The sequence below is a fragment of the Carlito syrichta genome, unplaced genomic scaffold (genome assembly GCF_000164805.1).
Source record: "Carlito syrichta isolate Samal-C Ts95f unplaced genomic scaffold, Tarsius_syrichta-2.0.1 Scaffold305661, whole genome shotgun sequence".
Taxonomy (NCBI): Eukaryota; Metazoa; Chordata; class Mammalia; order Primates; family Tarsiidae; genus Carlito; species Carlito syrichta.
The window spans coordinates 287,389-303,465 of NW_007249757.1; the positions used below are offsets into that span (position 1 = coordinate 287,389).

Below are 16,077 nucleotides of genomic sequence, written 5' to 3' on the forward strand. Positions count from 1 at the left end.
TTTTTTTTTTTTTTTTTTTTTTTTTGTAGAGATGAGGTTTTGCTATGTTACCCAGGCTGTTCTTGAACTCCTGGGCTTAAGCAATCCTCCCACCTTGGCCTCCCAAAGAGCTGGGATTGCAGGTGTGAGCCACTATGCTCTGCCCCAGATTGTTTTTGTTTGTTTGTTTTTTGAATCAGAGTATCACTCTGTTGCCCAGGCTGGAGTGCAGGTTGGCATGCAGGCTGTTCACGGCCACCGCAGCTCGACCTGCTGGGCTCCGGCAATCCTTCCGCCTCTCCTTCCGCCTCAGCCTTCCAAGTAGCTGGAACTACAGGTGTGAGCCATCACTCCTGGCTAATTTTTTGATTTATTGTAGAGATGAGGTCTCGCCAAGTTGCACAGGCAGGTCTTGAACCCGTGGACTCAGGCAATCCTCTCACCTCGGCCTCCCAAAGTGTTGGGATTATAGGCCTGAGCCACCTCGCCCAGCCTTCCAGGTTATTTTTTTAATGCAGAACCTGATAGTGAGGACCTCTTTCACCTGTCTTGTCCAGGATCATGTTTGATTCTTAACTCAGATGAATTCCAAATTAGTGAATTTCAAGTTGCAATAGGGAGATATTCTTGGTCAGTAATTATCTTTCATTAAATGACTCTTCTATGTATGAGTCTGGCTCAGAACCCGTGGGCTCAGGCAGCCAGCTGTGACTCTACTTTTTTTTTTTTTCTTTTTTTTTTTTTTTACTATATAAATAGATTGAACCTGAAGGATCAAGACAGCAAACTGGTGGGGCAAGAGACTTAGACGATCTAGCAAGGTGGAGGCTTAAAAAGAGTAACCTTGGAAAGGAGGTGAGGAAGGAAATATTGAAGGCTCTAGAACATGTTGGCCAGAGATGTGGGATAGCGAACATCTTGAAAGGAGTATCAGAGACGTTTCCTACTTTCTCCTCCTTACAGTTTATAGCACAATCCCAATTTTTGTATCTCCTGAAATGTAACAGCTTGATTTTGCTATATATTTAAGAACCGTAGCAGGACACAGTGACTCACACCTGTAGTCCCTAGCACTTTGGGAGGCAGAAGCGAGAAGATTGCCTGAGACCAGGGGTTTGACACCAATCCGGGCAACTTGGCAGGACCTAGTGTCTACAATAAATAAAAAAGTAGCCGGGCATGGTGGTACATGCCTGTAGTTTCAGCTGCTTGGAAGGCTGAGGCAGAAAGATCACTTGAGCCTAGCAGGTTGAGGCTGCGGTGGCTGTGAGCGTGCCACTGTACTCCATCCTGGGTGACAGAGTAAGACTCTGACTCAAAAAAAAGAAAAAAGGACTCTGTTACTGAACTGCAGTGTGCTTAGGCTGGGTCTGTTCTTTAGGTTGTTGCTTAGGTGACAGTCATCCGCTTAAAACTTGAAAAACAAAAATGGAAAAGAATGGTGGAAATAAGGAATCTGGAAATCAAGGCTGGCTTAATTCTTCAGTTTACTTTTACATTTATGGATGTATATATGTACGTGTGTATTAGTTTAGTTTAGTTTTTTTTTTGAGTTGGAGTCTCACTCTGTTGCCCAGACTGGAGTGCAGTGGCATGCTTATGGCCACCACAGCCTCTACCTGCTGGGCACAAGTGATCCTTCCACCTCAGCCTTCCACGTAGCCGGAACTACAGGCATGAGCTACCACACCCAGCTAATTTTTTTTGACTTATTGTAAAGATGAGGTCTCACCATGTTGCCTAGGCTGGTTTTGAACCTGCAGGCTCAGGCAATCCTCTCGCCTCGGCCTCCCAAAGTGCTAGGATTATTGGCTTAAGCCACTGCACCCGGCCTTATTTATTTTTTTAAGAGACAGGATCCCACTTTGTTATCCAGGCTGGAGTATAGTCATGTGATCACAGCTCTGCCTTCAGCCTCAAATTGGGCTCAAGATATCCTCCTGATGCCTTGTCCTAAGTAGCTGGGACTATAGGGTGCCTGGCACCATGCCCAGATATTTAAAAAAATTTTTTTTGTAGAGACAAGGTCTTGTTATATTGCCCAGGATGGTCTCAAACTTCTAGCCTCAAATGATTCTCCCGCTTCTGCTTCTCAAAGTACTGGGATTACAGGTGTCAGCCACCATGCCTGGTCTAATTTTTCAGTGTTAAATTCCGTCCAATCTATCTATCATTCTGATCTAATGCTCCCCACTCTTTATATACCAGTAGGATCTCTAGCTCTTTTAATCATTCCTCTTTAAGTATAAAAGCAACCCAGATCCTTCTGCCTGCTTGAAGTCTGACTTCAAGTTTTTTTTCCAGCCTTACCTTTTTCTGCTTTCCTTTTAAACCCTATCTTTTAGTCAGACGGAAGTATTTTTGCTCCTGTCTCAATTTCTAATTCCCACCCTATTTCAAGACCCCTTACAAATGTTGTCTCTCTCATGAGTCCTTTCCTAATCACTACCCCATCTATAGCAAATCATACATACTAATAAAGTGATCTTCACTCTCACACAGAGCCTGCATCTACCTTCAAGCCATGATTGAGTGCCTACTGTGGTCAAGTAGGTGCAGTACTGATGACTGTAAACAAAACTTTCTGTGAATTGACGTAAAATCTTGTATTCAGCAGTTAATTAAGTGGTAATGGGAATAGCAAAAAAAAGTTCATAGTTATGGGTAGATAAAATAAGTATAAACACACAGAATGTCTATGGAACCTGGCACATAAAAGATTCTCAGACATTTGCCAAATTAAGACAAGTTAAAAAATGAAATAAGACACAGATTATGTACTTTGGAGGTCACATATACCTGGAATAATGAAAGAAAACTTCCTGGATGAAGTATCATTTGAACTAGGACTTGAAGAATGAGGAATGGAGTTGACCAAGAAGGGTGGAGGTATGGGGAATACTTCCAGGAAATTTCCAGGAAAGGCAGAAACATGAACACAGAAATGGGGAACTATGTGAAATGGATGGAGAACATTTAGGTTGGTTAGATGGAGCACAAATATATGAAAGGGAATAGAGAAAAATTAAATTGGGAAAAATAGATAGGAGCTAAGTTATAGAGCACCTTGGTTGATTGTCTGAGTCCTTTATTTGTGGCATATTTACTAAGATTGTTTCACTCTCCACCTACTACCTTCTAAGATATAACTCTAATCTCATCTTAGCTCAGTCAAGTCCGGTTTTGAATGTTCATCTTAGAATTCACAGCTAAGCCATATCAGCATGTGTGTCATATCCCATCTAGGAAGTCTTCAGCATTTCCTTATCTTCTTGATTTATTTGTTTCTTGAGTTCTTGGTCTAAACCATAGTCTGAGCACCTTCCATCATAGAAATTTCTCCAAAGAAGGAATTTCTTTTCCAAAATGAGAGAAGTATCTCCTATTCAAAATAATTTCTGTTTTTATTTGTCCTGAGTGTCCTGAATCTCTGAATTTGCAGATAGGTCTGGAGTTTCTTAGTGCTTGAGTCTTTGGAAGCTGTATTCTTTTTCCAGGGAGGTCTATAAGATGTTGCATCTCCAGTGTACTGAATGGTAGCTAGCAGACAAAATGTCCAATGCCATCCCTTGAGGGATCATAATTCAGTATTTTCCAAAGTGTGTTCTAAAGAACACTTGTCCTGTCAAAGGTAGTCCCTTGAGAGGCTCATAGACAAAAGGTTTGCTTATAACGAGAATGTGTCATTTATTGAACACTTACTTTGGGCATTTTTTATCCATTTTTCTCCTTCAACTAAAGTTTCTAATTAAAGGTTCCATAGCCAAAAACATCTGGGAAACATTGACATATTAAGGTTCTGAGCAGACTTTTGTGTAAAATTGTGTAAGCCAGCATTTTACATACCTGCTTTGGGGATACTTGTACAGATTCCTGTGGAAACAGTATTCCATGAAGCTCACTCAAAGAACAGGCTTCTTCCCAGGAAAAACTTAGGTAACCTGAACTTTTATGTGTGCATTCCTCTCCAGAGTTTTAATAATCAGCGTGCCAGTAACAACATCCTTGTCCTAGTACCATGGAGCTGAAATACACATTTATGTGGACATCGGACAAAATTGTCTGGCTGAGCTGCAAGATTGAGTAGGCTGTGAACCTAGAAGTTAAAATAGCTGAATATCATGCTAGTGCTATTGCTAAATCATTTTTCTTGAGCTTTTCTGGTGGCTAGTTTTGTTAGTAGGTCTAAGAATTGTCTGTTGGCCATTTTCTTTCTTTCTTTCTTTCTTTCTTTTTTTTTTTTTTTTGAGTCATAGTCTCACTCTGTCGCCCAGACTGGAGTGAAGTGGCATGATGCTCACGGCCACCACAGCCTTGACCTGCTGGGCTCAGGTGATCCTTCCACCTCAGACTTCCAAGTAACTGGAACTACAGGCACTCACAACCAATCCAGCTCTAAATTTTTGATTTATTGTAAAGATAAGGTTTCATCAGGTTGCCCAGTCTGGTCTCAAACCCATGGACTCAGGCAATCCTCTCACCTCAGCCTCCCAAAGTACTGGGATTATAGGCATGAGCCACCACGTCTGGCCTGGCCATGTCTTAATGAATGGCAAATGGTCAGGATGAGTTTGGAGAGAAGGGGGTTCATCACTCACTAGCAAAAATTCATGTTGGTGTGTCTAGGAGCCTGTCCGGAAGCTGTGGCTGATGGCTGACAGCCTGGAGGACAGGGAGCCTTGCAGGCATATGGCACAATTGTGGTGTAACGAGTATATATAGACTTTGGATCAGATAAGTCTGGAGCTTAGTCCTGAGACAACGTTGCTCTTCTGATCTTTAGCATCCTTATGTCTAAAGTTGGGATAATTCTTAGGGCATATGGTGGTTTGGTGGCATAAGTGTGATTGTGTGTAAAGTGTCTAGCATAGACTGGCATGGTGGCTCATGCCTATAATCCTATCACTTTGGGAAGCTGAGGCGGGAGGATCACTTAAGCCCAGGAGTTCCAGACCAGTCTGGACAACATAGCAAGACCTTGTCTCTACAAAAAAAATCAAACAAATAAGCTGGGTGTGATGGTGCATGCCTATAGTCCCAGCTACTTGGGAGGTTGAGGAGAAAGGATCGCTTGAGCTCAGGAAGTTGAGGCTGCAGTGAGCTGTGATTGTGCCCCTGCACTCCAGCCTGGGCAACAGAGTAAGACCCTGACCCCAAAATAAAATAAAATTTTAAAAAAATAAAATAATTTTTAAAAACGCCTAGCACAGTAGTGTAGTGTAAGTGCTCAAAAGTGCTAGTAGCTTCTTCTTTCTTTCAAGAGGAAATCAACTATCATGCCTATGCCTAAGTGATATGAAAACACCAGCAGTGATGATGAACACAAGGTAGTTCCCATCCCTGAGTGGGCCACCTGGTGGCATCAGACATTTGCACTGACTTAGCACAAGCCCTTGGGTATCCACTGATACCAAACATGCTCCTGGAAGGTGGCTTTCAGTGGAGTGAGGAGAGTAACCTGTGAACTGCAGAGGTAGTGCTGGACATCTTCTTATGGCACCAGTGTCTGCCCCCAGGAAAAGCTGTTTACTCACTAAATCTCACGAAGAGCTAGGCACTGTGCTGGGCACTTGGGATCTACACAGATGTGCAGTCTCAGCCTGAAAGGATCTCAGAGCCGGGTGTGGTGGCTCAAGCCTGTAATCCCAACACTTTGGGAGGCCAAGGCGAGAGGATCGCCTCAGCTCAGGGGTTCAAGGCCAGCCTGGGCAACTTGGCAAGACCACAGTCTATGATAAATCAAAATATTAGCTGGACGTGGTAGCGCATGGTTCCAGCTACTTAGAAGGCTGAGACAGAAGGATCTCCTGAGCCCAGCAGGTCAAGGCTGCGATGGCCATGATCGGGCCACTGCACTCCGACCTGGTGACAGAGTGAGACTCCAACTTAAAAACAAAAAAAAAAAAGAGAAAGGTTCTAACAGTCCATTCATGGGGGAAGCAGACACGTGGCCAGTGAGTGACATAAGGAGCCACGGGTGCTCTGTTGCAAGGATTAGGTGGGCAGTTGCGCCGGGAAGAGTACTCAGGGTGGAGTGCTCTGCCGGTCCTGAGGTTCAGAGAGCCTCTAGAGAGAAGGTGTTGACTAGAGTCTTCTGGCTGTGACATGTCATTGATAATGGCTTGATAAAGTCCAACACAGAGCAAGGACACATGTAGCCATCTTTATGGCGTGGCTTATGCACACTCGAGTTCTTCACCTGGTGCCCTTGTGAAACAGCACACCAAGGCTGTATTTGAATGGTCGCTTAGCAACTGAAGCTCCCAACGGAGTTGTAAGACCTGTGGTTTCCTTGGTGCAGGTGGCAGGGGCTTCCTTTTTATACCTGGACTGTGTCCTAAACCTGAGGGAGGACGTGGAGCATCCTGGAAGGGCATGACAGAATTTCCAGAGTTACTCTTGTTGTCTTGTCTAGCAGGAATCCTGACTGTTTTGGCAAGGTTCTCTGGGGCCTACTGGTATCTGAAGAATGGGAGGGATCCTCTGAGTGTGAGCCTTGCAACTTTTTGCCTTGAGGCCTGATGGAGTTCTGACTGGAGGCCCCAGAGCTACCCAGAATATAGAAGTCTAACGGAGGCTAAATCCTGATCAGCAATTAGTTCCTTACTCTCCATTACTCCCAGAAGATAAAGAGGGGGCTTTCCCTTTTCCTCTTCACTGGGAGGAGAGCAGCACTTGAGAAGAATAGATAGCATCTAAACTCCTGAAATTGGCTGGCCTGTTTGTTAGGGAGCCATGTGGTAAAAATTACATCGAAATGAGATACCAAATATCAATGTGCTTTGAAGAGTCCAAACCACAATTATTGTGGCTGTTAGTTTTGGTGGTGAACAGTAAACCAACTCCTTATAACAGGGAAGAGATAAAGATGCGTCACAAACCACAAACTAGTTTATTTCTGATACTGCTGGGGCACTCCAGTCATTCTGTGAGGTTTGTGATGCTTAAAATAGATTTGCTGACAGTGGGGGTGGGTCTGAGTTCATTACCACTACCACTGAGCTGTTGCAGCTGGATGTCAGCGGACCCAGGTTCTGCTGACTCATCCTGGCCATTGGTACGAGCTGGGGTGCTGCTGCTTGGTGGGGAGAGCAGTCCTGATGGCTCTGCAGTATTGTTTTCCGATGTGTGTAGACTAAAAGGATTGTCGGATTAGGGAGAGAAAAATGGAGACTTTTTCCTAAAGAGCTCGAGTTTGAAAGGTACTACAAAGAGGAAAAAGGAAACCAGGGTGGGGTGAGAGGGGAGGGCCTGCACTCTGAGCCAAGTTCTTTATGGGAAAAAGAACACATGTCCGAGAGGGAGTCTTTGGTTGGGCAGCTTCCCAAGATGGCCACCTGATTGCACTGTGGACACCGGACAGTTTGGTTGCTTTTTGGGGCTGCCTTGAGATAAAGAGATGAAAACGAAAGCACTGTGCAGCAGGGTGTTCATGTGATGGGTGTTGTAACCTAAGGAGGTGACCGGACAGGATGAAGTGTTCCAAAGGCACCCAACAACATTATTTATTGGTAGATGAATATCTGAATAATAGATTGTGGTCTAAACTGAGAGAATTCTATAGCTGTGGTCATGTTTGGAAACTTGAGGCCCTGAGGTTTGTGTTAAAAGCTGTTCTTACTAAAACTGTGTTTTCTCTTATCCTGTACTTAAAGATACGATAAAAGTACTTTTTTTTTGAGTTGGAGTCTCACTCTTGTTGTGCAGACTGATGTGCGGTGGCATACTCATGGCCACCACAGCCTCGACCTGCTGGCCTTAGGAGATCCTTCCATCTCAGCCTTCCAAGTAGTTGGAACTACAGATGCACACCATCACGCCCGGCTAGTTTTTATGATTTATTGTAGAGATGAGGTCTCACCAAGTTGCCCAGGCTAGTCTCGAACCCCTGGGCTCAGGCAGTCCCCTCGCCTCTGCCAACCAAAATGCTGGGATTACAGGCATGAGCCACTGCACCTGAACTTATATCTAATTTTAAATAAGAGATTTTGGTAAATTTTCAATGAAATTTTATTTTTAGGAAATGATATTCTTAAAACTTTCTGTCTAAAGAAATGACCCATGTTGCATGCCTTCATTGTTTTTCAGCACTTGACCTATTCTTGTCCCTATTAATGACCTTTAGTTTTTGTTTTTGTTTTGTTTTGTTTTTAAGTCAGGAGTCTCACTCTATTGCCCAGACTGGAGTGCAGTGGCATGATCACGGCTCACCACTACCTTGACCTTGTGGGCTAGGATGATCCTTCTGCCTCAGCCTCTTGAGTAGCTGGGACTATAGGCACATGCTGCCACACTCAGCTAATTTTTTTCTTTTTGTAGAGACAAAGTCTCACTAATTTGCGCATGCTGGTCTTAAACTCCTAGGTTCAAGCGATTCTCTCACCTCAGCCTCCCAAAATGCTGAGGTTTCAGACATGAGCCACCGTAGCCGCTGACCTTTAACTTTCAGTGAGATAAAACTTCAGTTTTGATATAGTACTCTAATTATTTTATTCTTTTTTTTGAGTCGTAGTCTCACTCTGTCGCCCAGGCTGGAGTGCAGTAGCATGCTCACCGCCATCACAGCCTCGACCTGCTGGGCTCAGGCGATCCTTCCACCTCAACCTTCCAAACAGCTGGAGCCACAGGCGTGTGCCACCACACCTGGCCTATTTTTTGATTTATTGTAGAGAAGAGGTCTCGCCAAGTTGCCCAGTCTGGTCTCGAACCCCTGAGCCCAGACAACCCTCTCGCCTCAGCCTCCCAAAGTACTGGGATTATAGGCTTGAGCCACTGCACCCGGCTATTTTATTCTTTATTGATAGAAAAATAGTCAAACTGGTTTGGTAATCTTTTATGCAATTTCAGTTCTTTGAGCAGCTATTTAATATTTAAATTTACTATACTATTAACCATTTAAAGTTAATCTCTATAGAAGTAACCCTTTCAGAGCAGTAGCAAGAAATAAGTGAGAAAAAGGCCTGGGTTGAAATGAAGTTTCTGAAACATTTTGTCCAATGAATTATTACCTTTTTATGCCAACATTTGATACACTTTAAGAGTAAGATGCAATGGTGCAGTATAATCCAAAGTGTGGATATTACTAGATATCAGGCAAAAAATGGGTTCTCAAAATAATTTTGGTAATGCTGGGTTAAACAACACTGAACAGATTCCTATGGAGTTTCCTGGAGGCTTTAATTAAATTCACCAGTGGATGCTGTGAGGTCCCAAGGAGGAGAAGGTAATCTGTAGCTTTCCCCAAACTCTGCTTATCTGGAAGACCAACCCTCAGAACCCACATTCTATGGAACACGCTTTGGGAAACCTTAAAAAGGAAAAGTTGTGCTTTTATTATTAACTGTTGATATTATTAATGTCACAATCTTTTAGATTTCTTGAAGGCTGATGTTAAAGTCACTATGTGGCATAAATTAGCATATTTATACTGGTAAGCTGTATGTTTGGTTTTTGCCTTTATTTCCAAAAGATTTTGCCTTTGAAGATAAGCATTTACAAAGCAGATTACTGATTCAGAAGATAGGAATTTAAAAGACAAATAATTCAGCCAAAAGTAGGTTTCATAGTCCTCATGAGAGCTTCTATAGGAATACATGCTTTAAATAGAAATGAAAGAAAAGCCATTTTTATTTTCTCTCATTCCATTGTGAGCTGTGTGGCAATTAGCGCCATCAAGCCACAGATCATAGGCTGGAACCCCTGGGCTAGATCTGGTCTGCAGATAGTGTGTTTAGCCTGTACAGTGATTTTTAACATTTGAATAGTTCCCAACATTTTAGAATCTTGAACTTTCACATACAAATCTGAATTTCTAATCACCCTTGAAAAATGGAAAAAATCGGACAGCACATTTGCAAATGGTAGCCACTTGCTGGAGCTGAGAAATACTTGCTTTCTTTAGAAGAAGTGGCTTTTGCCAGGTGCAGGGGCTCACGCCTGTAATCCCAGCACTTTGGGAGGCTGAGGCGAGAGGATTGCCTGAGCCCAGGGGTTCAAGACCAGCCTGGGCAACTTGGCGAGACCTCATCTCTACAGTAAATCAAGAAAAATTAGCCAGGTGTGGTGGCGCATACCTGTAGTTCCAGCTACTTGGCGGGCTGAGGTGGAAGGATTGCCTGAGCCCAGCAGGTCGAGACTGTGGTAGCCATGAGCATGCCACTGCACTCCAGCCTGGGTGACAAAGTGAGACTCTGACTCAAAAAAAAGAAGTGGTTTTCCCAGGGTGTGACTGCCTGCCTACTAGCGATTGTCCTGGTGGCTTGCTGCTTTTATGCTACCTGTCTAGTGGACATTTGAGTTTGTGTGACCCCTGCTGTAAGGATATGGCATGGCCAAAGTGTGGCGCCTCCCAAATGGTACTGCAATGCCTCTTTTTAGAGTTACCAGTACAAGCAAATGTGGTCAGGTTGTCCCAGGAAGGAATGCTAGTGTCATGTCTAGATCATTTAAGGGAATCTTCACTATTTCTGAGTGACATCCCTATACTTGTCTTCATTATCCAGGGTATCGCCTGTTTGACAACATACTGGAAGAGTTGTTTTACACACACACACACACACACCCCTACACCCCTACACCCCTATACAGTTGTCCCTAGGTATCATTGGGGATTGGTCCCCTTGGATACCAAAATCTGCAGGCACTCAAGTCCTTTATAAAAAATGGCTTAGTATTTGCAGATAACCTACATGCATCCTCTCATATATTTTAAATTGTCTCTAGATTACTTATAATGCCTAATACAACGTAAATACTTTGTAAGGAGTTATCATACTATAGTTTTTTTGTCATACTATAGTTTTAAGTTTAACATTATTTTTATTGCTGTATTGTTAATTTTTTTTTTTTTTTTTTTTTTTAGAGTCAGGATCTCACTCTGTTGCTCAGGCTGGTGTGCAGTGGCATGATCACAGCTCACTGCAGCCTCGACCTCCTGGGCTCAGGCAATCTTTTTGCCTCAGCCTAGCTAAATTTTTTTTTTTTCATAGAGACAAAACTTTGTTGTTCAGACTGATCTCAAACTCCTGGGCTCAAGCAATCCTCCTACCTCAGCCTCCCAGTTAATTTTTTTTTTTTTTTTTTGAGTAGGAGTCTCACTCTGTCACCCAGGTTTGGAGTACAGTGGCATGTGCACGGCCACTGCAGCCTCAACCTGTGGGGTTCAGAAGATCCTTCTGCCTCAGTCTTCCAAGTAGCTGGAACCACAGGCATGCACCACCATGCCTGGCTAATTTTTTTTTTTTTTCTTTTTTTTTCATTTTTGAGTTGGAGTCTCACTCTGTCACCCAGATTGGAAGGAAGTGGCACACTCCCGGCCACCGCAGCCTCGACCTGCTGGGCTCAGGCAATCTTTCCACCTTACCCTTCCAAGTAGCTGGAACTACAGGCATGCGCCACCATGCCCAGTTGATTATTTTATTTATTGTAGAGATGAGGTCTCACCAAGTTGCCAGGGCTGGTCTCGAACTTGTAGGCTCAGGCAATCCTCTCACCTCGGCCTCCCAAAGTGCTGGAATTATAGGCGTGAGCCACCACGCCCAGCCTAGTTTTTTTGATTTAGTGTAGATACGAGGTCTTGCCGAGTTGCCTAGGCTGGTCTCAAACCTCTGGGCTTAGGTTATCCTCTCACCTCGGTCTCCCAAAGGGCTGGGATTACAGGTGTGAACCACCGCACCCAGCCCAGTTAATTTTTATGATGTGTTTACTAGATAGTATTCTCTATCCTAGATTGGTTGACTTCATGAATGCGGAACCCTCAGATACAGAGGACTGGCTATATGTAAATATATAAGTTTTGACAGAGGAAATTTATATCGAATAGGACAGAGTACTAATTTCATTCACTCAGAAAAATAATAAAGAAACAAGAAGATAATTAGAAAGCAGGTCTTTTATTTATATTTCATCCCTTTCCAGAAATTATGATATTATAATAAAGCTGAGAAATGTATATGTAAAAATTCAGGACCAGAAATATATCCAAAGAGTAAGTTCAGAACCTGGATAGAACTTGGATGTCAGGCACTGAGTTCTAAAAAGGTGGAGAAATAGGCCTTGTGTGAGAGTGGGCTTATATTTCAGAACGAAACCAGAGAGTGGGTGGAACTTGTCAGTACAGACAGTACTACAATATTATTTTTTGCTTAGTGTGTAGCGTGAGCCGATGTTGGCCTATGTTGACATTTCTCTAAGTCTGCCAGCACTGACAGCTGTTTTCTGGTGGCAGCTGGAAAGTGTGGGTTTTGTGAATAGGGTTAATCGGCACGGTGCCCTGAGTCTCTTCCTGTATTTTTACCTAATCTGTAATGCCAAGAATAGAGTGAAGGAATGGGCTGTGTGTGATGAGATGAAGTGAGGTTGTGGGGGGAGGCAATAATGAAATCTCTCAGCAGGAAGGTTTGGGTCTTTTTTTGAGCAGTATTAACCTACAGCTATCCTAGAAGACTATTTCCTATATTTCTGGTTAAATGAAGGCAGACCACTGGATACTACCCAGGAATTGTTTCTATTTTTGAAATAAGGTGATCTGTGACCAAACTCAATTAACATAAAGTGATTGGAATTACCTTAGCAGATCTTGAAGCTGCCTCAACGGCTTTATTAGGAATGAGATCAGAAGAAGAGAGAGATCTATGTAGAAAAAGGTGTCCCGTGTGTATGACATCAGAATACCTGTGCTTATGGTGTCAGGAAATTATTGTGTATTAAATTAAAAATCAGTAACAGACTTTCACGAAGGTGTTTAAAAGTGGTGCTTTTGGTATTAGTGAATCTGTCTTTGTGGTAAATGTTAGGGAAACGATATTTTAGTTAAACAGACTAACTTTGACAAGGAAAGAACTGGATTTTTTCCCCCATGCAATGATGGAACAAATGCTTGAATGTTAACAGAACTGTAAACAGGTCCGTGTTTTCAGGGTCCAGGGAAGAAATGGAGATTTTGTGGCTTCTGATGAACTGGTGAAGGCAACGGTGTCACAAAAAGCAAAATGTCAGGGAGGGTGAATTTTATAGCAGTCTTAAGAGATGTGTAGACTGCTTCTAAATGAGCAATAGCAGTTTTAGAGGGGATTCAAAGTGAAAGTATAATTGGCAGAGGTGCTAGCTTTCGAGTGGAAGTACTCCTGGGTATAAGACAAGTTGCATAAGAAATGATCTCATGTGCTTGCTTATATTAGCTGTTGATGTTTGAGCAATGGGGAAAATGAAGAATTCTGTTGATACAGGAAATGACAGGTCAGCTGTCTTATTTCCTACCTTAATCTGTGAAGGAGAGGGAGAGATGCTTGTGTCTGAAGACAGCTACCAGGTTGCCCTTCTGTACCCAGCCTCCTGCCCCGAGCATATGTGACTGCTGGTTTTAGGCACCATGCAACACTCATGTTTGGTGTGGGAAGGTTTTCTGTGGTTTGGTTTGGTTTTAAGCTCTTTTTTGATAATTCAATTATGAATAAAGGGAATATGTTCTAAGGTTAAGATTCTAATGAAATACCTTATTTTTTACCCTATGATAAAGTCGTACAAACTATGGGCACCAAGTCAGAGTCCCAGTGAAGATAAATTACCAAATAGAAATACGCCATAAAGGTTTCTTTTCTGCTCTTTAAAAATGGACTTCGATTTCCAGGCTTGTCTTTATTTAACCAGCCTCTTTTAGGAAAATCAAATAAATCAAAAGGAGATCATTCTCTGTGCTTCAACTGTTTGTTATCTCTGGTAATTCTGTACTAACTTGCTGAGTATGAAGCTGTGTTAAATCATATTGCTGAAAGACAAATGTTTTAACTTTGGTGGGGAGGTGATGATATTTTAATAGCCAGACATATAGAAAATTTTTAGAAAATATTTCTAATGTTCTTGTTCCCTTCCTTTAGATGAAGTCTTAAAAAAGCTAAGGGGTGTACTGTGACAAGTTGTAAACAGTCTATCATATGTTAAAATGAATCTGATTCAAAATGCAGACTCTGTCTCTAAAAGACTACTTTTTAAAAAAAGCCACAAGTGAAATGGTTTCTGAAGCTTTCCTGGTACATGTTTAGAATGTGTTGAGTATAGCACTTGCAAGCAGCTTCCCGAGAGTTCTATTGAAAGGCACTTAATGCAGATTACATTAACTAATAAACTGGCTTTTGTTTGGGTCATGTACATTGTAAAATGCACAAATCAGTGGGTTTATCTTTAGTCATCTTATTCTCATTTGGGGTTGATGGAAATGAAGTAAGGACCAAGTAAACGACTTTTTTTCAGGTGCAAATTCGACCATGGAACCTAAGTGACAGTGACTTTGTAATGGATGGTTCTCAGCCTTTGGACCCCAGAAAAACTATCTTTGTTGGGGGAGTTCCACGACCCCTTCGAGCTGGTGAGTGGAAATAGTAACAAAACAACAACAAAATCCCCGATGTATTTAGTCTGAAATATCTTCTAGGTTTCCAGTCAGCTGTATACAGTCACCAAAAGGAAAGGCTGTCATGTCATCTTCACTGGGCTGACTTTTTCAGGATTAAATGTTTTCTCCCCAAATGCACTATTTTCTTATAATGCAAGGATGGATTTCATTAAGTAGTTATATTGAAAGAATGAATTCTATTTAGTGCTTTCCTATTTAACCACATATTGAAAAAATACTACTACTTTTGGCAGTGTGCCTTCTTATGCCAGTTAGCATCGTTACGTGTGATGGGAGAATGAGTGACCCCATCAGAAATCTGTCCAGTGCAGCCGAGTGACTTCTCAGTGAGGAGCCAAGCCATTGCTGGAAACTGTGTCCGGGAATCAAATGGACCTCTTTCAAATGAGACAAGTTCCTATTTTTTCTTTTGGACTTTAAGAAATGAATTATCTATTTGGGCATCTTTATTATGACTTTAAAAAAGCTTCCCTATTCTTTTTTTTTTTTAAGTTCCTTTCCAATGATGAAATAATTGTGCTGCTGGGTTTGCGCAGAATCAGAATTGACTGGACAGTTTGAAGTGATGCTGAACTGACAACTTCAATACATACTTAAATCCAAAGATAAATGTAATCAGCTGTGCATCAACCTCCTAGTGATCAGCATTATTGCCAGAGTATATTCAAGTATATTAAAATTATTTCTAAGATCTAACTTATTAAAGCATTTAGAATAATGGAGTTTATTTTTTTCTATTTTTTTTTTTTCATTGTCTTCTAGAGATGGGGTCTCACTATGTTGCCCAGGTTGGTCTCGAACACCTGGGCTCGAGCGATTTTCCTGTCTTGGTTTCTCAAGGTGCTGGGATTACAGGCATGAGTGAGTTTATTTTTTAAAAGCAAGTCAAAAAAAATAAGGTTACCATTGCCACTGTAGTTGGGAGACTATGTTTCTCCTGTATTATTTTGTAGTAAGCAAGAACACTTAGTTTTACCTAAAAATTAAAACAAAAAACAGAGAATATTAAAATCAAGTTGTGAAACTAGTATTATAAAATAGACCTTAAAGCTATTTGGCTGTAAGACTTTAATGACTTCTTAATTCTGAAAGTTCCTCAACTTTTTTTTTTTGAGTCAGAGTCTCAGTCATCAGGCTAGAGTACAGTTCCAATCTACATCTACAAGATAACTTTAGACCTATATAAAGATATGTTCATAATTCCGTTTTGAAGGACTTTTAAACATATTAGTTGTGACTATGGAATTTGTAATTTTACACTGTTTCAGAATGTCAAATACCGCTAAGTCTTTTTATTCTAATGGAAAACTGCCAAAAGAGAGAAAGCGAAGCAGCAGAGCTTTCCTCCTTTATTTGCTGTCAGAAAGTCAAGTCTAAGAAGAGCTAACTCAACCGTGAACAGCGCTGCGAGTGAGGGCAAATGTGACCCTTTGGTTCTGAACTACTTGTGCTTTTAAACAAAATTGTTGGTGGGGGTATTTTGGAGTATTCCTGACTTTTTCTACCTAGTGTATGTTTAGGAGTGGAGAGAGACAAAAATCCTCTTCGACATGCTACAAATGGACATTCATTGCTAGTATTCTAGTTATTCCTTTTACAGCTAACTACAAGCACAAATTTGTTTTAATATTCTAGCCATTTTCTTTGTTTTCTAGAGGAATCTGAAAAGATATTCTGAAAGAAAAAGT

General features: G+C 41.8%; 1 protein-coding gene across 1 annotated transcript in view; it reads left to right on the forward strand.

The window, feature by feature from the left end:
- LOC103264510 (cytoplasmic polyadenylation element-binding protein 3) overlaps nucleotides 1-16,077 on the forward strand; it is a 197,626-nt gene that overhangs the window by 135,917 nt on the left and 45,632 nt on the right. Inside the window, exon 9 of the mRNA XM_021714537.1 lies at nucleotides 14,227-14,341. Within this exon, the coding sequence (XP_021570212.1) occupies nucleotides 14,227-14,341 (115 nt within the window). The remainder of the gene's footprint in view (nucleotides 1-14,226; nucleotides 14,342-16,077) is intronic.